Source organism: Loxodonta africana, chromosome 8, assembly GCF_030014295.1.
Source record: "Loxodonta africana isolate mLoxAfr1 chromosome 8, mLoxAfr1.hap2, whole genome shotgun sequence".
Classification (NCBI taxonomy): Eukaryota; Metazoa; Chordata; class Mammalia; order Proboscidea; family Elephantidae; genus Loxodonta; species Loxodonta africana.
This window is the reverse complement of record NC_087349.1, coordinates 120857530-120883288: the sequence shown is the minus strand read 5'-3', so window position 1 is coordinate 120883288 and position 25759 is coordinate 120857530. Positions and strand designations below refer to the sequence as shown.

General features: G+C 59.2%; 3 protein-coding genes across 6 annotated transcripts; 1 reads left to right on the top strand and 2 right to left on the bottom strand.

Annotated features, from left to right (window-relative positions):
• The first annotated feature begins 311 nt into the window (after window positions 1-311).
• Window positions 312-10320, top strand: AEBP1 (AE binding protein 1). Its single transcript, XM_003418606.4, has 21 exons — window positions 312-671; window positions 2183-2524; window positions 2962-3036; window positions 3308-3373; window positions 3487-3615; window positions 3778-3855; window positions 4665-4742; window positions 4839-4919; window positions 5038-5085; window positions 5808-5917; window positions 5998-6137; window positions 6459-6543; window positions 6631-6775; window positions 6888-6973; window positions 7357-7480; window positions 7791-7987; window positions 8062-8241; window positions 8463-8817; window positions 8896-9035; window positions 9167-9266; window positions 9447-10320. Exons 1-21 carry the CDS (start codon window positions 419-421, stop codon window positions 10001-10003), a joined length of 3369 nt encoding a protein of 1122 aa, XP_003418654.1. The 5' UTR covers window positions 312-418; the 3' UTR covers window positions 10004-10320.
• Window positions 10321-10490: 170 nt separating this feature from the next.
• Window positions 10491-25463, bottom strand: POLD2 (DNA polymerase delta 2, accessory subunit). Of its 4 annotated transcripts, none has more exons than XM_064290271.1 (12): window positions 25093-25463; window positions 24392-24925; window positions 22373-22652; window positions 13908-14029; window positions 13535-13658; window positions 13155-13269; window positions 12728-12938; window positions 12444-12524; window positions 12039-12196; window positions 11693-11820; window positions 11123-11224; window positions 10491-10726 (listed from the first exon to the last, which is right to left on the bottom strand). In XM_064290271.1, exons 2-12 carry the CDS (start codon window positions 24437-24439, stop codon window positions 10563-10565), a joined length of 1533 nt encoding a protein of 510 aa, XP_064146341.1. In that variant the 5' UTR covers window positions 24440-24925; window positions 25093-25463; the 3' UTR covers window positions 10491-10562. The 4 variants fall into 4 exon arrangements, with proteins under 4 accessions (XP_064146341.1, XP_064146343.1, XP_064146342.1 ...); XM_064290273.1 differs by having other exon boundaries at window positions 11693-11772; XM_064290272.1 differs by having other exon boundaries at window positions 12728-12926.
• Window positions 14193-18788, bottom strand: LOC135232279 (uncharacterized; the record flags this gene model as incomplete). Its single annotated transcript, XM_064290345.1, has 2 exons — window positions 14193-14262; window positions 16840-18788. Coding segments are annotated over 2 exons (2019 nt in total), but the record flags the coding sequence as incomplete, so codon positions are not given.
• Window positions 25464-25759: the final 296 nt, after the last annotated feature.

Here is a 25759-nt window from a genome sequence, read left to right as displayed (position 1 = left end):
TAGGGGAGGTGCGGGAGGCCGAGAGCTGGGCAGGGGCGGCGAGCCCCCTCGGATCCTCCCCCAGGTCCCCGGCCCCTAGGCCCTCGGTCCTGGGCTCCGGCCTCCCGCCCGGCCACTCCCGGCAGTTCGCGCCTTGGGAGCTGCCAAGTGCGCTGCTGGCGCCCAGACTGCCCGCCCCGCGCCGGAGCCCAGGCCGTCCGCGCCGGCTCCACCCCCCCGCCCCCGCTCCCCCCGCCCGGGCTCCGGAAGCCCGGGCCCCTACCCCGGCCGATGCTCGGGCTTTGGAGAGGCTGGTCCGCGGGCTGCCGAGCGCGGTGGGAAGGAGAGCGCGCCGCGAGGGGCCGGGAGTGCCTGCCGTCGCCAGCCCCTCGGGGCGCCTTGCCGGATCCCCGCCCGGAGCCCCCGAGAGCGCGGCTCTATGGCGGCCTTGCACGGGGCGTCCCTGCTCGGCTGCCTCCTGGCGCTGTTGGCGCTGTGTCCCGGGGGCCGCCCGCAGACGGTGCTGACTGACGATGAGATCGAGGAGTTCCTCGAGGGTTTCCTGTCCGAGCTGGAGCCTGAGCCCCGAGAGAAGGATGTGGAGCCCCCACCGCCCCCTGAGTCCACCCCGCGTGTCCGCAAAGCCCAGGCGGGGGGCAAGAAGGCGGCGAGGCCGGGGGCAGCAGGAGAGGGTAAGAGCCCGGTTGGGGAGGCCGGCGAGCGGGGGTGTGGGGCGCTTGGGGCACCCTGGACGTCAGGTGAGAATGGAGCGACTAGGGCAGAGTCTGGACACCCCCAATCTGCCCAGCCTCGAGAACCGCTTGGTAACGCACCATCCTCCACTGAGCCCGATGTTTTGCGTGATACGAGGGGAGAGGCGGCCCATGCTGGCTTAGACCCCTCTGGGCCTGGAACCGCACTCGGCACTGGGGCCGGCACGCCACTGGGGAGCCGGTGGTACAGATAGTCCCAGGCCCCTAGAGGGACTAGGCTTGAGCCAAATAGAGATGTTGCTCACCGCCTCCCGGCCCCCCGCCTCCCCTAGGTCTGTGTTCTGTCGCTGGCCAGCTGGTCCTAATGAGGCCACTCAGGCCTTTCCTAGGAGGGGACTCAGGAGTCTCCTTCTGCCTTTGGTCTACTACTTCAGGAGTGCAGAGGCAGGGGAAGGCATGACAGAAGACACCCCGCCCCCCAGGCTCCGAGGGGCAGTAGGTAGTCTTGGGTTACTATGAGAATGAAATGGGGTGATGCGTCACTGAAGCATTTAACTCAGGGCCTCTTACATAATCAGTTGTCAATAAATCTTAGCTGTTTAAAGGATTTGTTTATTTATCTCAGAAGTTTCCAAGGCACCATCCATGATTCCTGAGGAGCCCCTCCCCTGCAGTCTCAGCTCTAGATCTTTCTGGCTCCTCCCCCTACTGCTCAGGGGCGGGTTGTGGAACCCATGTTGCCTTTCTAGAGCCCCCACCCCCACCCCCATCCTGCTCCCATTCCAGGGTCACTGTCCTGGGCTTTTGGATGTATGTGCAGCTCCTGCTCAGGGTCACTGCTTAGGGTCCTGGGAGGATTCCCACTGGGAGGCCCCATGCTTGGACCCTACTGCTTCCCCGCTACTCTGAGTGAGGCCGGGGCAGCAGAGATGGTGAGGAACCCCAAGCCCCCTTCTGCTGTCCCTCTGTCCTCTGTGAGCCCCCAGGACCCCCAGCTGGCCTCCCACCTGCCCTGCCCCCTTTGCTTCAGGGATCATTTCTTGTCCCTGCAGGGAGGCTTTAGGGAGGGCCCTGGGTCCTTTACCTCCTGCGTTAGTGAGGAATGAGACTGCCCCCTCCCTCTTGAACCACGTGCCTCCGGGGCTGGCCAGCTGGTCCCCTCTGGCCCCTCCCAGGCTGGCAAGTGGGCAAGCAGTGAAGAGTGGGTTCCGAGGGGCCCATGCTGAGGTTTTGGCAGTTGGGGAGCCAGGGCCTTTTCTTTGGGAATTGAATATCCCATGCTCTGTCCTCAGAGTGGACGCAATGTGGTGGTGACAGTCCTAGACATGCAAACAGAAAGCCTGGGTTCAAATGCCAGTGCTGCCTCTTGGGCAAGCACCTCAGCCTCAGCTCCTGGTCTGTATGAGGAACCGATGAGAGGCGCTGTGCCCAGGCTGTTGAGACACAGAGGGGCTCTCAGTCCATCTGACTTACATCTGACTCTCCAACAGCACCTCTGGAAAAGCCTAAAGACAAAGGAAAGAAAGGGAAGAAGGACAAAGGCCCCAAACCAACCAAGCTGCCCTCAGATGGGTCTCCCAGACCCCCCAAGAAGCCCAAGGAGAAGCCACCCAAGGCCACCAAGAAGCCCAAGGAGAAGCCACCCAAGGCCACCAAGAAGCCTAAGGAGAAGCCACCCAAGGCCACCAAAAAGCCTAAGGAGAAGCCACCCAAGGCCACCAAGAGGCCCGTAGCTGGGAAGAGGTCCCCCACCCCGACCCCTCCAGAGATCCTGGAGTGGCCACCACCCCTGCCCTCCAGCCCTGGCCTCAGGGAGCTACCCCAGGAGGGAGGTGTGTACTGGGGCTCCTCCTACTGAGCTCTGACCTACTGCTGGGGTGTGGGCAGTGTGGGGGTAAGATGGGTCCCTGGGCCACTGCTTCCTGCAGACCCTCAAGTATCCTCAGCAACCGCGGGGGAGGCCTCTGGGGCCTCGTTTTGATAAACTCTGGCAGTCTGATTGGTGAGTTTCTGCTTGGTAAGGAGAGGGGTTGGTGGCCTTGTGGATAGGGCTTGTCCTTCACTGCCCTGGGATCTCTGTCCCTGGCCCCATCCAGAATTATCCCACCCATGCATCTCTGGGGTCTGAGCCTGCAGGGCTCCCTCGTGCCTTCCAGAGGGTGGGTGACAGCAGCCAAGACGTGGAGGCCCACCCTTCCACTGCTGGGGTCTCTAAAGGCGACCAGGGAAGGCCTCCTGTCCACTTGCTCTGAGGGCTTCTGTGTTGCAGGTGGGGCCCTCCCAAACCCCTGGCAGGGTCGAGGAGGAGAGGAGACTGGCCTGGTGTCAGAGGAGCACCAACCTGGTGAGTGGCAGCAGCCACCCTGGCCTCAGCACCAAGGGTGACTCACTGCCCCAGTGTGCCTGGGACTGACAGGTTTCCCGGGACTTGGGGCTCAGTCTAAAATCTGGAGAGGACCAGGCCCACCAGGACTGTAGTTATAGTTAGGTGTAGTCAGTATCCTGGGTTTCCATGTGTGTCCCCGGTGGGTGGCTGCCCAGGCTCCGGGGGGCAGGGTGGGGTGGGGTGGTCAGTGCATGTCTTCAGCTAGGCAGCTGTGAGCGTTTTCCCCCAGAGCTGGAGGAGGAGGTGCCCACACTGGACTATAACGACCAGATAGAGCGCGAGGACTATGAGGACTGTGAGTAGGATGCCACCACTTGGCGGGCTCCACCTGTGTCTGCATTGGCACTCCTGGCAGGGCCTCTGGCCTGGGGGCATGGGTGGCCTGCCTCAGCACCCCTTCCTCCTCAGTTGAGTACATCCGGCGCCAGAAGAAGCCCAGGCCCCCACCGAGCAGGAGGAGGCCCCAGAGGCCTAAGGGCCCTGAGGAAAAGCCTGAACCGCCCCGGCTGGTGGTCGAGGGCCCAGAAAAGGGGAGCGGTAGGACAGTTGCATCCTCCCTGGGGCCCAGGGTGGCAAGGCAGGGGAGACTACCGGGGAGGAGGGCAGGGAGCTGGGGGTGGAGGGGGCTGGGCCTGTGGGCCTGGGGCTGGGGCAGGGGACCCAAGGACTCTGAGCCCACTCTGCCCTGCGTATCCACAGAGCAGCCTTTGGAGCCCCTGCAACCCCCACCCAGTCCTGACTACGGTGATGGCTACGTGATCCCTGACTACGATGACAGTGAGTGCCCAGGACCTGGCTGCTAGTGCGAGGGCGGGGGCCAAGCAGACATCCCAGAGTCGGGAGTAGGAGACTAGGCCACGGTGCCTGACTGGCTGTGGGAGCTGTGCTGCCCCCTGCTGCCTGGCGTGTCCCGTAGCCTCTACCCCCAACCTGCTGTCTTCCCCCTCAGGCTGATCCTGGCTACCGCCTTGGCTCCACCTTTGCTTGCGCCCCCACTGGGGGTGTCCTGGGTCTGCGGGAAAACCCGTTCCTTGCCACTGCCCTGTTAGTGTTCTGATACTGTCTGCTTCCTCAGGTTCCCCTGTAGGTGGGTCCCTTTGCTGTCCCCTCCCCAGGGCTGCAGGCCTTATCAGGTTCTCATCATTTCCCCTCCCCCCCCAGGCTCCCCAAAGTGGCCAGATGACACTTCCCCAGATGGCTTCTGGTCAAATTGTTCCCCCTCCCCTCTGCCCAGCCAAGCCCTGACACTCTTAGTGGTGTGGCCCAGCTGCCACTCCACTCCTGCCCATCCCCCATCCACAGCTCCCTTCAGCTTTGATCCCCCACCTTTCCAGGACCAGACACCTGTGGGGCCAGGTTGCCCACCTTAATTGGGTCCTGCTCATTCCCACCTGTACCAAGGCTGTTGTCCACCCTAGAGCTGTTGCTCTTCTCCATGCCTGCTCAATCTGGGTCCTGTGAGACCAGGAACCTGGCAGGCAGTGTGGCCGGGTGAGCCCCAGCCCAGGGGTCCCTCGCAGTGCCCCAGGCGGAGGCCGAGGAGTGGCCATCCAGGGCCACTCTCAGTAGGCGTCTCTCTCCCACAGTGGACTACTACTTCCGGCGTCCCCACCCTCGGAAGCCGGATGCTAAGCTGGACACAGATGAAGAAAAGGAGACGCTGAGTGAGTGGGACCAAGCTTCTGTTCCCTGTGCCCAAGCCCCACATACGCCCCAGTCCCAAGGCTGGGCTGACAGGCCTCTCTTCCTTTCACCCTCAGAGAAACCCAAAAAGGAGGGCAGCAGCCCCAAGGAGGAGGAGACGGACGACAAGTGGGCTGTGGAGAAGGGCAAGGACAAGGGTGAGGGGGCAGGGCTGGGGCATGAGGAGTCCCTGTGGGGCTGAGGTTGGTGTGGGGGCATCTGGACTCCTGGGTATTCTGGGGCCCTCAGCACCACCCTCCCTATGTTGCCCCACAGGCCCCCGGAAGGGCGAGGAGGAGGAGTGGGCTCCAGTGGAGAAAATCAGTGAGTCCCTTCTCCAGTGTGGGGCACTAGGAGCCAGTGACCTGCCCAAGGCCAAAGTCCTGCAGCCCAGGTCCAAATTCCCTGGCAGCCACTCCTGCGCCACAAAACCCTTGCCTTCTCCTAAGTTCCTGGGGCCCTGGGAGCAGCCTCAGTTGTGCAGACACCTCCACTCGAGGCCTGGGCAGGTGGTTCTGAGGTTGGGCTGCTAGGACAGGGCGGAGCTCCCTGGGGCCCTCCCGCTTTGGTGGGTGTGGTAGAGGGAGGATGGGGGCTTGGGGTGGCAGAGAAAGGCCTCAGTCTCTGATGACGACATCTGTGACCTCCAGCTAAGCATGTTCTCCAGGGGTGACCTTCCAATAATCTCACGTGAGCCTTGAACCTCCTCAGAGCTGGGCACTGTTGGCCCATTTTCCAGATAAGGCGGCTGAGGCCTGGGAAGTGAAGGAATAGGCTGGGAATTGAGAACAGCTCCTGATCTAGGTTTGAGTCACAACTGGAGTGGGCTGGGCCAGCAGGGCATCAGGGGGCCTGGTTGCTCCACTGCCCACTGGTTCAGCGGGCACTGTCCGGCTGAGGTCTGCCTTCATCCTCCTTGATGTGGCAGGCGTAGGCAGTGGTAGTATGGGCATTGGCCTTGTGGGTCCTGGGGTTCCTGGATTCAGGGTGTGGTCGAGGGAGGGGTGGAGTCAATGGGCCTGCAGCCTGGGGTGCCATGTCCCCAGAGTGCCCCCCTGTTGGGATGGAGTCACACCGCATTGAAGACAACCAGATTCGTGCCTCCTCCATGCTGCGGCACGGCCTGGGGGCACAACGTGGCCGGCTCAACATGCAGGTGGGTATCCTGGGAACCTGTCCCAGCCTGGGCCAGGGCTCTCCCATCCCCCACTCAGGCTCCCTGCACACTCCCTGCAGGCAGGGCCCAATGAAGATGACTACTATGACGGGGCATGGTGTGCCGAGGATGATGGGCGGACACAGTGGATTGAGGTGGACAGCAGGAGGACCACCAGATTCACCGGCGTCATCACTCAAGGCCGAGATTCCAGCATCCAGTACGCTGCTGGGTGGGGGGGCCTCTAGGCTCCACATGAACCCCGCTTGGGGCATCCTGTTGGGCTGGGCCCAGCTGGGAAAGGCCCCTAGAGAGAAGTCAGGGGCGGTAGTGTACCACTTGTGACGCTGAAACTGTTTCCAGATAAGCAAATAAGGTCAGAGGGAGTAAGTACCTGCCAGGTTTCCTAGGGGCCAGTCCACACACTTTGAGGCCCCTTCTAGTTCCAGCAGAGAAGAGGCTTGGGCCCTCTGAGTCCAGGGTGGTGGGGAATGGCTGACTGGCACGTCCACTCTGACTGGCACGTCCACTCTGCCCACAGCGACGACTTTGTGACCACTTTCTTTGTGGGGTTCAGCAATGACAGCCAGACCTGGATGATGTACAGCAACGGTTATGAAGAAATGGTGGGCGCCTCCTCCCGGAGCCCAGCTCTGCCCCATGGTCTGCAGCCAAGTGGGGTGGCTGTCCTCTGAGGCTCTGCCTGTCCCCAGACCTTCCATGGGAACGTGGACAAGGACACACCAGTGCTGAGCGAGTTCCCGGAGCCGGTGGTGGCCCGCTTTATCCGTATCTACCCACTCACCTGGAATGGCAGCCTGTGCTTGCGCTTGGAGGTGCTGGGCTGCCCCTTGGCTCGTGAGTGCTGGATGAGGGTGGGTGGGACAGGCTGAGAGGAGGAAAGAACAGTGAGGGGGAGGGGGGCTGGGATGCAGCTATCTGCTCAGAGCCCACCCCCTGCCCCCTGCAGCTGTCTACAGCTACTATGTGCAAAATGAGGTGGTGGCCACTGACAACTTGGACTTCCGCCACCACAACTACAAGGACATGCGCCAGGTGGGGAGGGTCCTTCCTCTGGGCTGGGGAGTATGGTCTTTGCTCAGGGGCTGGCTTAGGGATTCTGGGGGGGGGGGTGGGGTACTTCTGCCCAGCGCTTGCTCAGTGTCAAGCCATATGGCCCTCCTGGTCCCCAGGAGGGAAGTTGCCAGTCCAGCACCTGAGGACTGCGGAGCTGGGCCAGGACTCCCCAGGGCCCTCTTTACCCAGTGTTAGCACCTGGGAGCTGATCTGAGAGGGGCTGGGGTCACCTGCAGTGCCCCTCCTGCCCCTTCCTCTGGAGGTTCTTAAAGCCGAAAGCCCTCCCCAAGACAGTGGGAGTGGCCAGGGCCCATTGGGTCAGGGAGGGGTGGTGGGCTCTGATTCTCAGCCTACCCCCTCAGCTGATGAAGGTGGTGAACGAAGAGTGCCCCACCATTACCCGCACATACAGCCTGGGCAAGAGCTCACGTGGGCTGAAGATCTACGCCATGGAGATCTCTGACAACCCTGGCGAGCATGAGCTGGGTAAGCAGGGGACACCGTCCCGGCACCATCCCTGCCCTTCATGGAGCCCCTAGCTGTTGAAGTACATGCTACCAGGGCCCTATCCTTGCTTCACCTCCCCCACGTGGCAGAGCCAGGCAGGACGTGGCTTGCCCCTCCTACCTGTGCTCAGCTGAGCTGTCTCCTCCGGGGTCCTTCAGCACCTGGGTCTGCTTTGCTGGACCCTGCAAGGCTCGATTCCTCTCCCTGCGCCACCGCCTACCCTGTGCCTCCTTCCCTCAGACTGCCAGCCTCAGTGGCAGGGTGCTTACTGAGGCCCCTGCCCTTGCAGGAGAGCCCGAGTTCCGCTACACAGCTGGGATCCACGGCAATGAGGTGCTAGGCCGGGAGCTGCTGCTGCTGCTCATGCAGTACGTGTGCCGCGAGTACCGTGACGGGAACCCACGGGTGCGCAGCCTGGTGCACGACACGCGCATCCACCTGGTACCCTCGCTGAACCCCGATGGCTACGAAGTCGCCGCACAGATGGTGGGTAGGCGGGGCGGGCAGCGAGGGCAGGGCTGCAGGTGGGCAGCAGGCCCTGACCAGCTGGTTCCCCACAGGGCTCAGAATTTGGGAACTGGGCGCTGGGGCTCTGGACTGAGGAGGGCTTTGACATCTTTGAGGACTTCCCGGATCTCAACTCTGTGCTGTGGGGTGCTGAGGAGAGGAAATGGGTCCCCTACCGAGTCCCCAACAACAACCTGCCCATTCCTGACCGCTACCTCTCCCCAGATGCCACGGTGAGGCTGCAGCAGAGCCCTGGGGTCCTGGCCAGGCTTGGAGTCCTGGACTGAATTTGGGGCAGCTGGTGGGTGGCTGAACTTCAGGCGCTCAGGCTTGGAGGCCTGGGGGTGAACCCCAGTTGTTTGCCATCTGCCCATTGCAGAGGGGCATGGAGGCAGGCGCCTGGTGGCTCAAAGCTGCAGCCCTGGCCTCACATGTCCCCACTGGTGGCTCCCAGGTGTCCACGGAGGTCCGGGCCATCATTGCCTGGATGGAGAAGAATCCCTTTGTGCTGGGGGCGAACCTGAACGGTGGCGAGCGGCTTGTGTCCTACCCCTATGACATGGCCCGACCACCAAGCCAGGAGCAGCTGCTGGCTGCAGCCATGGCGGCTGCCCGGGGAGAGGAGGAGGAGGACGAGGCATCCGAGGCCCAGGAGACCCCGGACCATGCCATCTTCCGCTGGCTGGCCATTTCCTTTGCCTCCACTCACCTCACCATGACTGAGCCCTACCGGGGCGGGTGCCAGGCCCAGGACTACACCAGCGGCAGGGGGATCGTCAACGGGGCCAAGTGGAACCCCAGATCGGGGAGTGAGTGAGGCCTGGGGGGTGTGAGGGGAGATGGGGTGCGGGTGGGGTGATGACTGTGGCTATCTGTCCCTGCCCCAGCTATCAATGACTTCAGTTACCTGCACACTAACTGCCTGGAGCTCTCTATCTACCTGGGCTGTGACAAGTTCCCACATGAGAGTGAGCTACCCCGGGAGTGGGAGAACAACAAGGAAGCCCTGCTCACCTTCATGGAACAGGTGGGTCTGCAGGGAGGGGCATCAGGGAGAGGGCCAAGGGCTGGGCCAGCGCCTGGGTGGTCCTGTGTGGGGCCTCCATGGAGGACACTGCCACCGTGTAAGCAGCAGCCCTGCCGGCCCCACCCCTGTAGGTTCACCGCGGCATTAAAGGGGTGGTGACAGACGAGCAGGGCATCCCTATTGCCAATGCCACCATCTCCGTGAGTGGCATCAACCATGGTGTGAAGACAGGTAACGCATGTGCACCCCTGTACCCCACCTTCCCCTAGGGGCCCACTTCGTCCTCCTGAGTGGCAAAGAGGATGAGTCTGTGTGCTGTTGGCACGCAGGCCCGGGGGAGGGCCCGCAGTGTAGGGGTGGGGAGGGCAGGCCTCAGGAGCTCTGGGCAGCACACTGATCCTTGCTCTGCAGCACAAGGGGGCGATTACTGGCGCATCCTGAACCCGGGTGAGTACCGTGTGACAGCCCACGCAGAGGGCTACACCCCAAGCGCCAAGACCTGCAACGTAGACTATGACATCGGGGCCACCCAGTGCAACTTTGTCCTTTCGCGCTCCAACTGGAAGCGCATCCGGGAGATCATGGCCATGAACGGGAACCGGCCCATCCCCCGCATCGACCCGTCCCGCCCTATGACGCCCCAGCAAAGGATGATGCAGCGTCGCCGCCTGCAGTACCGCCTGAGAATGCGTGAGCAGATGCGTCTGCGCCGCCTCAACGCGACAGCCACAGCGGCAGCCACAGCGGGCCCAGCCCCCACCACCACCCTGCCCCCCACTTCTACTCTGGGGCCCTGGAGCACCTTGTCCCCAACCACTGCCAGCTGGGAGGAGCTGGAAACTGAGACCTACACAGAGGTGGTAACAGAACTTGGGACTGAGTTCACACTTGAGGAAGAGCTGGCCACAGGCCCAGAGTTCCCCTTTACAACAGCTGAGACCTACACTGTGAACTTCGGGGACTTCTGAGGGCAGGGCAGCAGCATTGCCAGAGCCCACCATTCACCGGCCTCCAGCACATGGAGGCCCAGCCTGGTGTGGACCCAGCTAGGGATTACTCAGCCCCCTCCAGGGGACTGTCCTGCCCCTCTGAGGGGGCCAAGAATGTGATCAAGAACTTAAGAGTCGGTCTGTACACAGGCCGCAGGCACCTCTGGGTCCCCACCCTGGCCTAGACAGCAAGGTGCTGCAGATTAGGGTGGGCATGGGTTGGAGCGGGTGGAAGGAGTGGACAGCAGACTTGGTTCCCCAGCCTGGCCCTTCCAATAAAACAAGCTCCCACAGCAGACGGCTCCCTCACCTCTGACCAGCTGGAGAAGGTAACAGGAAGCGGGACTTCCCAGGGTGCGTGGAGGCTTGCATTCACCTCCTGGGTCCCCTCCAGAGCAGTTCCCCTGTCCAGAGAGGGCCCACTCTACAAGTTCTGTGTCAGCCCAGGAGCCTGAGGCACAGAAAGCAATGTTCAGGATTTATTTACAAAGTGAAGGCTGGTGCAGCCCTGGCCTCTTGTCAGGGCTGCCTTGGAGGGTCAGGGGTGCAGATTTGGGCCCCCCAGGTCCTCTTCATCCTCTGCCCCAAAGCCTGAGAAGCTGATGGGCTGGCAGACCAGGCTGCGCAGGTTCACGAGGCAGGCAGTCTGCGTGGCACTGAAGTCAGGGACAGCCACCAGTAGCACGGTCTGGTCCTCAGGGCCTAGGAGGAAGCCACATGGGAACCCACCTTAGGTGCATTCTTCTCCAAGGAAAGTCACCGAAGGTGCACAGGGACCCCGCTGGGGCACAATAGCAACAGCCACAGGGGGCACAGAAGCTCTTTGGACAGAAGCGGAGAGGGCTAGGAGCAGCATAAAGGCCCGAGGCTGATGGCACCGCAGCCCGGAGAGCTGCCTGACCACCGCCCCAGCAGGAGCGATTCCAGCCCTGCTCCGAGCACACCAGCTGGCTGGCACTGAGCTCTCTGCAATCACATTACGGCCCTGTAGGCAACCAACAGCCACTCTGGAGACCCTGGCGTCCACCCGACGGGGTGGCCAGGGATCCCACGGGCAGGTCTTCCTAATTGTGGGCCGGGCTCACAGAGGACACTTACCGCGGATGACTTTGGAGCCGAAGCTGGGGGTATTTCCACAGAAGTAGACGTGAGGACACTCAGGAACGATGAAGGGGTCTGTTTTGTAGAAGGGGTAGCAGCCTGGAGGAAAAAGAAGGGATTCCTCGTCACTGCCATTTGGGACTGGGGAGTCCTGTGGTGCAGTTGTTGACAGCACCCCAGGCCTCCACCTGCCGGATGCCACAGCACCCCAAATGATGACAAGAATGTCTCCAAACACTGCTACGTGACCCTGGGGAGATGGTGAGGCGGTGATGCGGAGGGTTGAAGCTGCCTTTGCCCCTAGGGGTGGTCACTGGGTACAGGGCCATGCTCTGACAGCCCCAATTTCCGTGTTCCCAAGGCTTCAGCCCTAAGCAGGGCCTTGCCAGGACAAAATGAAGATTCTAGAGTAGCTTCCAGAACAAGAAGCAAGTTTCTGATCATCTCCTTAGACAGGTCATGGCAAGGCTTGCAACTGCAGATCAGGGCCAGGAAGCCCTTGAACACCAAGTAGGCCTCTCATCAGTCCCCCTGGCCCTTTGCTCCCCCCGTGGTGAGTCTCGTTACCTAGGGTGTCAGGGGCTGTGGGGCTGATGTGACGCACTCGCAGGGTCCACTCCAGGATCTCCAGGTGGTCCTCCATGCTGCTGTAGCGGAAGATGTCACTCACATTCTGTCCTGAGGTACCGAGGAATCTGCAGGACAAGGCTCACTGAGCCTCAGCCTGGGGAGGCAGCTGCCACTGGTCCATACCCAGCATCACAGTGGCTCCTGAGGACCCAGCCACCCCAGGGGCTCGTGCTGGGCAGTGTCCCCAGGCTGGCCCCGCCACCCTGCCACTTCCGCCTGACCCACTGCTACCCCTCACTGTTCCGCCTGAGGCCAGAGGTTGAGACTGCAGCTGCTCCGGTACCTGACTCCATCAATAGTGGCCTGGTAGGGGTTGGTGACCAGCTGGAGTGTGGAGTAGGCAGTGGCCAGCGGGAACATGCATGGGTGCAAAGGCTGCTGGGGCAGCGTGTAGTTGGTTGGGTCAAATTCACCAGGCATCACATCCACGGGCACTGAGGCCTAGCAGGACAAAAGTGTAGGAGAGCCTAGCAGGAGGCTCTTGTCATGCTCAGGTGACTCAGTCTCCCCTTCTCTGCCCACCTCATGTGTCTAACTGCAGCCTCACAGACTGACCCCTATCCCCACCCTGACTCTCAGACTGACGCTGCCCCTGTGTCAGGCTCAGGCTGACTGCTGTCCCCATGCCAGGCTCAGACTGACCGCTGTCTCCACCCTGCCTCCCCCACCCCACTCCAAGCTCACTTACACTCAGTTGCAGGAGAATCTCATCCAGCATCTTGACGGCCTCCACACTGGCTGCCTGGGTTTTCTTGGTGAGGTACTTGGCCTGTAGGGAGACACAGAGGAGGCAGAGTGGGGTCTCAGGTCAGGCTGAGGTACGGGGGGTCCCAGGGCTCGTGCACCCTGCAGTTCCTCCCAGCCAGGACCCCGAGGGGCCTTGGTGCAACTACAGGTGTTATGCCCTAGGCCTGCAGCACCCCAGCTCTCTGGCACAGTGTCCCAGGATCTTTCTCAGGATGGGCTGAGTACCTTATTGATGGAGTCTCTGCTCTGGGTGTTTTGGCTGAGGAGGTTTCCTGCCAGGATGACCCGGGAAATGTGGGCAGCACTGCACTGCTCCCCTTCATCCCCGAGCTGTCCCGTCACCACATCCACGAGCAGCTGGGTGCCCAGCAGGCTCTCGCCACCACCTCCACCTAGCCCGAGACCAGACACCAGCAGCACAAACCTGCAGGAGAAGCTGCGTAAGGGGCACAAAGAAAGGAGGCTGCACTCCAGATTGGGGATGAGCGACCCCCAGCAGAGCTCCTTCACTGGGGAGCAGACAGCTTGTGCCTGGCCAGACTGCAGGGTGGCTGTCAGGAAAGGGGTATGGGGCTCCCCTGGACTACAGCGCAAGGCAGCACAGCCACTGACGAGTCTCTGCTTCAGGCCCCCCTAAGTGCCTGCTCCTCACCTGTCTGTGTCTAGGGGGACCACTGGCTTCTGAGGGGCGAGGTCAGCAAAGCAATGATCCTGCACCAGAAACTTCCCATCATCTCTCACGGAGCCGAGCACAGCCAGAACCGTGCCTGGGGAGCAATGAGTGTCAAGTCTAGAGGGGAGGCTGGGAGGCACTGCCCCTCTTTCCATTCACCCAGACGGGCAGAAGCAGCCAGCTCTGCTCCGCTGGTGGATTCACCACTCAGAACACCATCAACTGCATTCCTGCTCACCTAGGCCTCCTCCTGCCTGAACCCAGCAGGTTGCTCCGGCAGATAATATAGGGCCCTCCACCGTGCCACTGATGTGACCAGAGAAGGGACACCCCACATGCACCCTGAGGCCTGCTCTCACCTGTAACCAGCTTCTGCACCTCAATGGTGCCTTCTAGTTTGATTCGTTGCAATTCATCTTCCAAGACTAGCTCGTCATCTGGGTGGATGTATTTGCTCCGAGGAGGCTGAGGGAGCAGGTTGTGCTGGAATGTGGAGGTGAGAGGGGGTCTTGGGCCAGAGCCCATCAGGGTACTGCAGCCAACGCTCCCAGAGCCCACCTTCTCTGGACCTCCCTCCTTCCCTCCCAAGACCAGTCCAAGCCCCTGGGGCCAAGCCATGGGTCTGAGGTGAAGCTCCATCTGCAGAGCCAAGGATGCATCAGTGGTCCACAGGGACTTCCTCCAGGGAGGCAAGCCTCCACTCTGCCCACCACCCCTGACTCGGGGGCTTACCTCCTCACTGACTTCCCGCAGGATGGAGGGCTGAAGCTGCATGGCCTTGAAGAGGGTCCCCACCACACAGCACTCCTCACCGGGCTGCAGCTCACACAGCTTCCTCACCCTGACTCCACTGCCTGGGCACAGGAACAGCGCCTCAAAGAGTAGCCCATCTTTGCCCTGATGGCCCCCAGGGAGCCCCTACCCTGGCCTTACCAGAGCACCACAGCCCAGGGGCCCTGTTCTTCACCTGGGGAAAAGAATATCAAGGACAAGGGAACAAGAGCTTCCTCCCTGCAGTTACAGGTGACAGCACAGGAGGACAGAGGCACACTGGATGTGCTGGGCCCTAAATGCTGTCACAAGTATTCTGAGGAAGAGGCAGAGGGAGGCGGACACTTGACCATGGAGCAGAGCCTGGAATGAGGTGGCCACAAGCCCAGGACCGCCAGGCAGAGCTGGAAGAGGCAAGGGAGGATTCTCGCCTAGAGCCCCTGAGGGACCTCTGGCCTCCAAAATTGCAGAGTAAATTTCTTTTACCACCCACTCACAGTAAGTTGTTACAACAGTCACAGACTGGAAACCAGCATAATGCTACTTCGCTTACCCCTAAATTATAACACTGCTTCTTAGAGATGTGCTGCCAGGTCTCAGCAGAGCCCTGCCCTAAAAACAGGGCAGTTTTAAGAGTTTGGTTTCTTTCACCAACCACTGCCTTGTCCTGTGAGATCAGAGATACTCCAAATATAAAACTTCATATCCCTTTCCCCTGTTCCTGTGGAGCCAGCTGCCTAGTTAGCCCACTGCCTCATCCCTTCTTTGTGATGTGGGCAAAGCACTCTTAGCACTGGCCTGACTGAGACCTTTGGGGAACATGAAAACAGGCAGACTCAGGACGTTCTGAAAAAAACACTCGGAGGAGTGTGATATACAGGAGGTATACAGGAGCAGGGGTGGAGGATCACGGTGTGCAGTGGCGGGGGGTGTGTGGAGTAGGGTGGTGTAGAGGAAGGGGGTAGAAGAGTGGAGTGTGGAGGAGGGTGGTGTAGAAGAGCAGGGTGGAAGAGTGGGATGTGGAGGAGGGTCGTATAGGGAAGGAGGTGGAAGAGTGGGCTGTGGAGGAGGGGGGTGTAGAGGAGAGGATGGAAGAGTGGGGTGTGGAGGAGGGTGGTGTGGGGGGGAGGAGAGTGGGGTGTGGAGAAGGGTGGTGTAGAGGAGGGGGGTAGAAGAGTGGGGTATGGAGGAGGGCAGTATAAAGGAGGGGGTGGAAGAGTGGGGTGTGGAGGAGGGTGGTGTAGAGGGGGGGGAGGAAGAGTGGGGTGTGGAGGAGGGGGTGTAGAGGATGGCGGTGTATAGGACAGGGTGGAAGAGTGGGGTGTGGAGGAGGGTGTTGTAGAGGAGGGGGGTGGAAGAGTGGTGTGTGGAGGAGGGCAGTGTAGAGGAGGGGGTGGAAGAGGGGGGTGTGGAGAAGGGTGGTGTATAGGAGGGGGGTGGAAGAGTGGGGTGTGGAGGAGGATGGTGTAGAGGAGGGGGTGGAAGAGTGGGGTGTGGAGGAGGACGGTGTAGAGGAGGGGGAGGAAGAGTGGGGTGTGGAGGAGGGTGGTGTAGAAGAAGCAGTGGAAGAGTGGGGTGTGGAAGAGGGGGGTGGAAGGGTGGGGTGTGGAGGAGGGCAGTGTAGAGGAGGCGGTAGAAGAGTGGGGTGTGGAGGAGGGCGGTGTAGAGGAGGGGTGGAAGAGTGGGGTGTGGAGGAGGGTGGTGTAGAAGATGGGGGTGGAAGGGTGGGGTGGGGAGGAGGGCAGTGTAGAGGATGGGGCAGAAGAATGGGGTGTGGAGGAGGGCGGTGTAGAGGAGGGCGGTGTATAGGACAGGGTGGAAGAGTGGAGTGCGGAGGAGGGTGGTGTATAGGAGGTGGGTGGAAGAGTGGTGTGTGGAGGAGAGCAGTGTAGAGGAGGGGGTAGAAGAGTGAGGTGTGGAGAAGGGTGGTGTATAGGAGGGGGGTGGTAGAGTGGGGTGTGGAGGAGGATGGTGTAGAGGAGGGGGTTGGAAGAGCGGGGTGTGGAGGGTGGTATAGAGGAGGGGAGTGAAAGAGTGAGGTGTGGAGGAGAGCGGTGTAGAGGAGGGAGGTAGGAGAGTGGGGTGTGGAGAAGGGTGGTGTAGAAGAGGGGGGTAGAAGAGTGGGGTATGGAGGAGGGCAGTGTAGAGGAGGGGGTAGAAGAGTGGGGTGTGGAGGAGGGCGGTGTAGAGGAGGGGGAGGAAGAGTGGGGCGTGGAGGAGGGCTGTGTAGAGGAGGGGGTGGAAGAGTGGGGTGGGGAGAAGGGTGGTGTAGAGGAGGCGGGTAGAAGAGTGGGGTGTGGAGGAGGGCAGTATAGACGAGGCATGGAAGAGGGGTGTGGAGGACGGCGGTGTAGAAGAGGGGGAGGAAGAGTGGGGCGTGGAAGAGGGGGGTGGAAGGGTGGGGTGTGGAGGAGGGCTGTGTAGAGGAGGGGGAGGAAGAGTGGGGTGTGAAGGAAGGTGGTGTAGAAGAGGCGGTGGAAGAGTGGGGTGTGGAAGAGGGGGGTGGAAGGGTGGGGTGTGGAGGAGGGCAGTGTAGAGGAGGCAGTAGAAGAGTGGGGTGTGGAGGAGGGCGGTGTGGAGGACGGCGGTGTATAGGACGGGGTGGAGGAGTGGGGTGTGGAGGAGGTAGAAGATGGGGGTGGAAGGGTGGGGTGGGGAGGAGGGCAGTGTAGAGGATGGGGCAGAAGAATGGGGTGTGGAGGAGGGCGGTGTGGAGGAGGGCGGTGTATAGGACGGGGTGGAAGAGTGGAGTGTGGAGGAGGGTGGTGTATAGGAAGTGGGTGGAAGAGTGGTGTGTGGAGGAGAGCTGTGTAGAAGAGGGGGGTGGAAGAGTGAGGTGTGGAGAAGGGTGGTGTATAGGAGGGGGGTGGTAGAGTGGGGTGTGGAGGAGGACGGTGTAGAGGAGGGAGGTGGAAGAGTGGGGTGTGGAGGAGGGTGGTGTAGAGGGGGGTAGAAGAGCGGGGTGTGGAGGAGGGCAGTGTTGAGGAAGGGGTGGAAGAGTATGGTGTGGAGGAGGGTGGTGTAGAGGAGGGGGGAGGAAGAGTGGGGTGTGGAGGAGGGCAGTGTAGAGGAGGGGATAGAAGACTGGGGTGTGGAGGAGGGTGGTTTAGAGGAGGGGTGGAAGAGTGGGTTGTGGAGGAGGGTGGTGTAGAAGAGGGGGGTGGAAAGGGGTGTGGAGGAGGGTGGTGTAGAGGAAGGGGTAGAAGACTGGGGTGTGGAGAAGGGTGGTGTAGAGGAGGGGGGTAGAAGAGCGGGATGTGGAGGAGGGCAGTGTAGAGGAGGGGTGGAAGAGTGGGGTGTGGAGGAGGGTGGAAGAGTGGGGTGTGGAGTAGGGTGGTGTTGAGGAGGGGGGAGAGTGGCGTGTGGAGGAGGGTGGCGTAGAAGAGGGGGGTGGCAGAGTGGTGTGTGGAGGAGGGCGGTGTAGAGGAGGGGGTGGAAGGGTGGGGTGTGGAGGAGGGTGGTGTAAAAGGGGAGTGAAAGAGTGGGGTGTGGAAGAGGACAGTGTAGAGGAGGGGGTGAAAGAGTGGGGTGTGGAGGAAGGTGGTGTAGAGGAGGGGCGTGGAAGAGTCGTGTGTGGAGGAGGGTGGTGTAGAGGAGGGGGTGGAAGAGTGGGGTGTGGAGGAGGACGGTGTAGAGGAGGGGGTGGAAGAGTGGGGTGTGGAGGAGCGTGGTGTAGAGGAGGGGGGGAGGAAGAGTGGGGTGTGGAGGAGGGCGGTGTAGAGGAGGGGGTGGAAGAGTATGGTGTGGAGGAGGATACTGTAGAGGAGGGGGAGGAAGAGTGGGGTGTAGAGGAGGGGGTGGAAGAGTGGGGTGTGGAGGATGGTCATATAGGGAAGGGGGTGGAAGAGTGGGGTGTGGAGGAGGGCGGTATAGAGGAGGGGAGTGAAAGAGTGAGGAGGTGTGGAGGAGAGTGGTGTAGAGGAGGGAGGTAGGAGAGTGGGGTGTGGAGAAGGGTGGTATAGAGGAGGGGGGTAGAAGAGTGGGGTTGGAGGAGGGCAGTGTAGAGGAGGGGGTAGAAGAGTGGGTTGTGGAGGAGGGCAGTGTAGAGGAGAAGGAAGAGTGGGGCGTGGAGGAGGGCTGTGTAGAGAAGGGGGTGGAAGAGTGGGGTGTGGAGGAGGGCGGTGTAGAGGAGGGGGAGGAAGAGTGGGGTGTGGAGGAGGGTGGTGTAGAAGAGGCGGTGGAAGAGTGGGGTGTGGAAGAGGGGGGTGGAAGGGTGGGGTGTGGAGGAGCGCAGTGTAGAGGAGGCGGTAGAAGAGTGGGGTGTGGAGGAGGGCGGTGTATAGGACGGGGTGGAAGAGTGGGGTGTGGAGGAGGGTGGTGTAGAAGATGGGGGTGGAAGGGTGGGGTGGGGAGGAGGGCAGTGTAGAGGATGGGGCAGAAGAATGGGGTGTGGAGGAGGGCGGTGTGGAGGAGGGCGGTGTATAGGACGCGGTGGAAGAGTGGCGTGTGGAGGAGGGTGGTGTATAGGAGGTGGGTGGAAGAGTGGTGTGTGGAGGAGAGCAGTGTAGAGGAGGGGGTGGAAGAGTGAGGTGTTGAGAAGGGTGGTATATAGGAGGGGCGTGGTAGAGTGGGGTGTGGAGGAGGACGGTGTGGAGGAGGGCGGTGTATAGGACGGGGTGGAAGAGTGGTGTGTGGAGGAGAGCAGTGTAGAGGAGGGGGTGGAAGAGTGAGGTGTCGAGAAGGGTGGTATATAGGAGGTGGGTGGAAGAGTGGGGTGTGGAGGAGGGTGGTGTAGAGGGGGGTAGAAGAGTGGGGTGTGAGGAGGGCAGTGTTGAGGAGGGGGTGGAAGAGTATGGTGTGGAGGAGGGTGGTGTAGAGGAGGGGGAGGAAGAGTGGGGTGTGGAGGAGGGCAGTTTAGAGGAGGGGGTGGAAGAGTGTGGTGTGGAGGAGGGTAGTGTAGAAGAGGGGGGCGTAAAGTGGGGTGTGGAGGAGGGTAGTGTAGAGGAAGGGAGTGGAAAGAGTGGGGTGTGGAGGAGGGTGGTGTAGAGGAGGGGGGTAGAAGAGTGGGGTGTGGAGAAGGGTGGTGTGGGGGGGTAGAAGAGTGGGGTGTGGAGGAGGGCAGTGTAGAGGAGGGGTGGAAGAGTGGGCTGTGGAGGAGGGTGGAAGAGTGGGGTGTGGAGGAGGGTGGTGTAGAGGAGGGGGGAGAGTGGCGTGTGGAGGAGGGTGGCGTAGAAGAGGGGGGTGGAAGAGTGGCGTGTGGAGGAGGGCGGTGTAGAGGAGGGGGCGGAAGAGTGGGGTGTGGAGAAGGGTGGTGTAGAAGAGGGGGGTGGAAGAGTGGCGTGTGGAGGAGGGCGGTGTAGAGGAGGGGGTGGAAGAGTGGGGTGTGGAGGAGGGTGGTGTAGAAGAGGAGGGTGGAAGAGTGGGGTGTGGAGGAGGGTGGTGTAAAACGGGAGTGGAAGAGGGGTGTGGAAGAGAACAGTGTAGAGGAGGGGGTGAAAGAGTGGGGTGTGGAGGAGGGTGGTGTAGAGGAGGGGGGTGGAAAAGTCGGGTGTGGAGGAGGGTGGTGTAGAGGAGGGGGGTGGAAAAGTCGGGTGTGGAGGAGGGTGGTGTAGAGGAGGGGGTGGAAGAGTGCAGTATGGAGCAGGGCAGTGTACAGGAGGGGGCGGAAGAGGAGGGGGTGATAGAGTGGGGTGTGGAGGAGGGTGCTGTAGAGGAGGGGGTGGAAGAGTGGGGTGTGGAGGAAGGTGGTGTAGAGGTGGGGGTGGAAAAGTGGGGTGTGGAGGAGGGCGGTATAGAAGAGTGGGGTGGAAGAGTGGGGTGTGGAGGAGGACAGTGTAGAGGAGGGGAGTAGAGAGTGGGGTGTGGAGGAGGGCAGTGTAGAGGAGGGGGTAGAAGAGTGGGGTGTGGAGGAGGCTGGTGTAGAAGAGGGGGGTGGAAGAGTCGGGTGTGGAGGAAGGTGGTATAGAATAGAGGGGTGGAAGAGTGGGGTGTGGAGGAGGGCAGTGTAGAGGAGGCAGGTAGGTATGTAGGAGTGAGGGTTGGGGGAGCATGTGTGTCGCAGAACAGGGGGTGGAGGAGGATAGGCAGCGGGAGAGCCTTCAGTGCTTGCTGACTTGGTAGAGAGAAGAGGTAAGAATAAGCTTTCAAGAAGGCCTCCAAAGCCTGCAGTTAAAGCTTAGGTTGAGGAGACATGTGCAGACGCTGAACTAGCCCTCTCTGAGCAAACTGCGTCCCACCTAGTCCTTGCTTTTCATGCCCTGATATAACTAAGTCCACTCCACAGACCTCCTTCCGTGGATTGAATTGTGCCCCCCAAAAATATGTGTCAACTTGGTTATGCCATGATTCCCAGTATTGTGTGACTGTTCTCCATTTTGTGATTTTCCTACATGTTATGAATCATAACTTCTGTGGCTAAAGAGGATTAGGGTGGGATGTAACACCCTTTCTCAGATCACATCCCTGATCCAATGCAAAGGGAGTTTCCCTGGGGTGTGGCCTGTACCACCTTTTATCTTACAAGAGATAAAACGAAAGGGAAGCAAGCAAAAAGTGAGGACTTCATACCACCAAAAAAGCAGCGCCGGAAGCAAAGTGCATCCTTTGGACCCGGGTTTCCTGTGCAGAGAAGCTCCCAGACCAAGGGAAGACTGAGGATGAGGACCTTCCCCCAGAGCCGACAGAGAGAAAGCTTTCCCCTGAAGCTGACACCCTGAATTTGGGCTTGTAGCCTACCAGACTGTGAGAGAACAAATTTATCTTTGTTAAAGCCATCTACTTGTGGTATTTGTTACAGCAGCACTAGATGACTAAGACACCTCCAAACAGGGGTAGAAGAGAGAATAATTCAAAACCCAGTAAGGAGGCACCAGCACAGGAGAGACATGTCAGACTCTAAGGAAACCATAACCCATTAACCCATTGTCGTCAAGTCAATTTCGACTCATAGTGACCCTACAGGACAGAGTAAAACTGCCCCATAGAGTTTCCACGGAGTGCCTGATGGATTCAAACTGCCAACCCGCTGTGCTGCCATCTCCCCACCACTGAGTCTCCCAGCCAGAGCTCCACTCCTCATGGGGTGGATGGCTGTCCTTGCCATGCCTGGCCCCAATTCCTGACCCGCAGACCCTGTGACCAGAACCAAATGGCTGTTTACCGCCACTAGGTTTTGGCACCAGAAGGGGGCACTGTCATGAAAACCCTAAAATGTAGAATTGGGACCAAGCAGCAGGTGACACCTGGAAGGGCCTCGAAGAGGGCATCCTCACAGGCTTAAAGGCAAGTAGGAAAATAGCACTGGAAGTGAAGGAGAGGAGAACCTTGTTAGGTAGAGGTGCCAAGTATAAGAGCACTCTGACCTGAAGTAAGGTAGAAAACAGAAAATGTCCCCAAAGAATGTGATGATCTAGCTAGGCAATTTCTAGGTCAAGTGACGAGGGTGCCACATGGTTTCTTCCAACTGGCTGTAAGAAAACGCAAGTCCGATCAATTTGGTGTGGGTTGAGATCATCCACCAGGCTTGGCACTGGGGATAATAAAAATCAATCAGACACGGGCTCAGCCTACAAAAAGCTGTTTAAAAACATAGTAGGAGACAAATTTGACAACTACATGGAAAGCCACCCTCATGCACATCACCCGAAAATAAAAGTGGGGGACAGGGTTCCTGCTTCACCATCAAGAGTAACCCAACTGCATGAGACATCACCAAGGAAGAAATGAAGAAAATAAAAGATTCAAGTCACTCAGGTCGGCTTGTCAGGAAAGATGGAAGAACAGTGCCAAGGGACAGGAGATTCTTATGCCCAAACGTGGGAGACAGGAGAAGCAGACGGAGAAGGTATGTGACAACAGAGGACTTTGGGAAAGAGGTAATCTCCTTGGGAATGGATGAGCCACTCCTTCCTCTTCCTCGGCATGGTGTGCTCTACCACACTACAGCACAGGGGCTCGAGATCACACCAGCAAACCACCTGCGCTGAAAGCAGGAGCGTTTCCCTACGCTGAGGAAATAACCGTCCTCACCACTCAACTACGCCCTGGCTTCACCAGCTTCTGAACTCCACCTTAACTTGCAAACCCAAAGATTATTTGTTTTAAATCCCCCTGATCACCATATGAAGAAACTGAGGCATAAGAGGTTAGGAAACTTTCTTAAGGTTACTCACTGCCATTGAGTCGATTCCGACTCATAGAACCCTAAAGGACAAAGTAGAACTGCCCCATAGGGTTTCCAAGGCTTTAATCTTTCTGGAGGCAGACTGCCACATCTTTCTCCCATGGAATGGCTGGTGGGTTTGAACCAGCAACCTCTTGGTCAGCAGACAAGTGTGTAACCCCTGCACCATCAGGCTTCCTTTCCTACGGTTAAGTGCAGTAAATTAATGTTCTAGTTCTGCCAGTTCTCTTGCACAATATTTGTAGAAATCCCAGTTACTTTCTGGGTAGTGGTGGGGGAAGCATCTAGCAGACTTTTCACTTACCCCAGTGCTGCTGGGCCCGGCTCACCAAGAAGGGCCTCATCTGGATGAGACGGGTGGCATAAATGTGGGCATACTGCCGGCTAAAGCTGCGTTCCCCAAGCCGGAAGGGCTGCGAGGAGTTGGTGTAGGCCACCACAGGCACCCGGGCAAAGGTGGGGGTGTTGGCCGACAGTGGAGACAGCAGGGTGGGGATCCTCTGTGCAGCCTGCTCAGAGAACATGGCCATGCTCCCGCCTCGTCTGATCTGGGCCGCCGCCGCCTGCAAGCTGAGAAGGTGGTCCTGCAAGGACACAAGTGGATTCCTGCAACCCCTTCTTGTCTCCAGAGCAGCAGTGCCCCTGGTGTGTCTCAACCAAGCTGATCTCACTGCAGCAAAGGGCACCGGTAAAGAAGGGAACCAGCTGGGGTCGGCACCTAGAAATTCACTGTGTCTGGCCCTGTAACCCTCATCCAAAGAGGGTAAAAGGAAAGCTAGGAGTGCTCCTTCCCGAACCCCAGACTCAGGATTGGTCCACATCTGCACCAGGACCCCCAAAAGAACCCCTGATTTGCCCATCCGCTCCCCAAGGCCCACCCCAGCTCAGGGTAGAAGGCCAGCCTTTTATTAAATAAGCCTATCATAAAATAGCATGATAGCAATAATAAGCCTAATAGCACAACATAAAACATAAATCAGTTATTCTGCTCAAAACTCTCCAAAGATTCTCCCTTTCACTGAATAAACCCAAGTCCTTTCGCGGCCTATGGGAGCTGCCCCACTGCCCCATTTGTCCTCACTCCCATCTGCTACCACTCTCCCTCTACTCACCCGCTCTACCCCACTGGCCTTTTCGGTGTTCCCTGGATGCCCCAGGATGCGCAGCCTCAGGCCTCTGCACTCCCATTCCTGCTGTCCAGACAGCTCTTCTCCCATACAGCTACCGCTCACTTGCTCCTTCTCCAAGTCAGTTCAAATGTCACCTGCCTGGGGCCTCCCCTGACCATGTGATTTACAACTGCAACCATCCCCTGGTACTTCTGCCTCTCCAATTTTTATTTTTTCCATACCATTTGCCATCTTAAAAATAAACTATACATTTACGTTTGCTTATTGTTTGCCTCCTCACATAAGCTCCACAAGGGCAGAGACTTCTGTATGCTTTATTCCTGGAGGTATTACCAGCGGTCACTGGCCACATGGGCCCGACTACTAAGCACCTGAAATGGGGTGAGCTTGAACTGAGATGTGCTGTAAGTGAAAACACACACCAGATTTCAAAGACTCAGCGCAAAGAGTATCTCAGTAATTTATTTACGTAAATGATGAGATGACAATAGTTTGGTTATACTGGGTTAAATAAAAAATTATTAAAATTCACTTCATCTGCTTTTTTCTCTTTTTAATACAGCTATTAGAAAATTTTAAATCATGTAAGTAGTTTGGATTCTATTTGTCTGACAGCTCTGGTCTAGCGCCTAGGCTGTAAATATTTGTTGAAAGAATGAATTAACCTGCATTAACTTTAAACCTAAAAGTGTACAACGGACGCAGCAGCCAAGACCATACTGAGTCATGGACACACAGTAGATGGAAACCAGCCCTTTCCTATCGCAGCCTCACTGAGTGGGGTCTTGTGGTAGGCCTAACCACCATCTGCTTTGGTGCACCCCTAACATACAAGGACGAGTAAGATCACCTCTGTTCAGCTGTCCACCTCTTTGTGCTGGAGGGGAACATGAAGCTGTACCACTGGATAAACTTGCTACATCTTTTTTTCTTCATAACTGTTGTTAGGTGCCGTTGAGTCAATTCCGACTCATGGCAACCCTATGTACAACAGAATGAAACACTTAACAGTCCTGCACCATCCTCACAATCGTTGTTACGCTTGAGCCCATTGTTGCAGCCACTGTGTCAATCCATCTTATTGAGGGTCTTCCTCTTTTACACTGATTCTCTACTTTACCAAGCATTATATCCTTCTCCAGGGACTGGTCCCTCCTAATAACATGCCCAAAGTGTGTGAGATGTAGTCTCACCATCTTTGCTTCTAAGGAGAATGGATGTCTGCAGCTGTTTCTTCTCATTTCGAGTCGTGTGACATCAGCAAATGAAGGTCCCGAAGGCTTGACTCCATCCACATCATAAAGGTCGACTACTTTGACGCTGCAGCTCTTTCCCAGTCTTATTTTGAGTGCCTTCCTTCCAACCTGAGGGGCTCCTCTCAGACAATGTTCCACTGCTTTTCGTAAGGTTTTCACTGGCTAATTCTCTTCAGAAGTAGACTGCCGGGTCCTTCTTCCTAGCCTGTTTTAGTCTGATAGCTCAGTAGAAACCTGTCTCCATGGGTGACCCTGCTAGTACCTCAATACCTGTGGCATAGCTTCCTGCATCACAGCAACACGCAAGCCCCCACAGTATGACAAACTGACAGAGGCATGGGGGTTCTTCATAGGAGATAATGTAAAACATTAAACAGTAGTGGAATACAAAGTTTCGGCCATCACAACAAAAAAGAAAACCTACCTCTGCTTCTGGAGATGCTTGGGAGAAAAGCGTTAAGTGCGAACAGCCTGGGAAGAGAGGAGCACTAAGGTCTCCGTGGTCGTCCCACCGCCCACCCCTCGGCCCTCTCTGCCATCGCGCATCAGCCCCTATGCCGACGACGCCCACTCCTTGGCCCATAAAGCGCAGAGTTAACTAGTTCCACCCCGTACCCCCAACCTCTCCGCACACATACCTGACAGCTTTCAGTACCAGAAGCTTAGGATGAGTCTGTTACACCCGTCGAGAAGCCAGACACCAACCTGGGCTCCTCAAACTCGAGTTAAGACAAAAGTTGCCTCCTGAGTGCTAGCTACTGCCCAGACACCAAGCTCCAGAGTGGGGATTCGAACACTCAGCCTCGAAGAGCGCACGCGCCCTCAGCCCCGGGAGGTTGCCGGGCGGCCGCCAGCCACGCCTGGGTTCTGGCCTCAGTTCGGCCCGCGCGGCCCGGAGATACCGCCCCTAAGCAGGTCGACGAGGCTAAAGTGTCGACACTGGACACGAAACGCCAGCCCCTGGCCGCTTCCCGCGCTCCGCGGACCCACAGGAAGCCTGCCCACCTAGCCGCCCGCCGCCCCGCCCCTCGCCGCTCGCCGCGCGCCGCGTCCCGCCAACCCCGCGCGCCGCCCCGCCCCTCGCCGTGCGCTGCGCTCCTGGGCGCAGCGCGAGCGCGGCGCCACGCCCCTTTCTCCGGTCAACGCGGGGCGGGGCCGGCGCCCGAGGAAGGCGCATGCGTGGATAGGGCGGTGTTTGGCCTCCAGCCGCGTGTCCCCGGAGCTGTACGGCAGGTGGAGGGTTAGCGCGTCGCCCTGGCCTGGCCAGCCCAAAGGCCCCTCCTCGGGATCGCCGTTCTTTCCGGA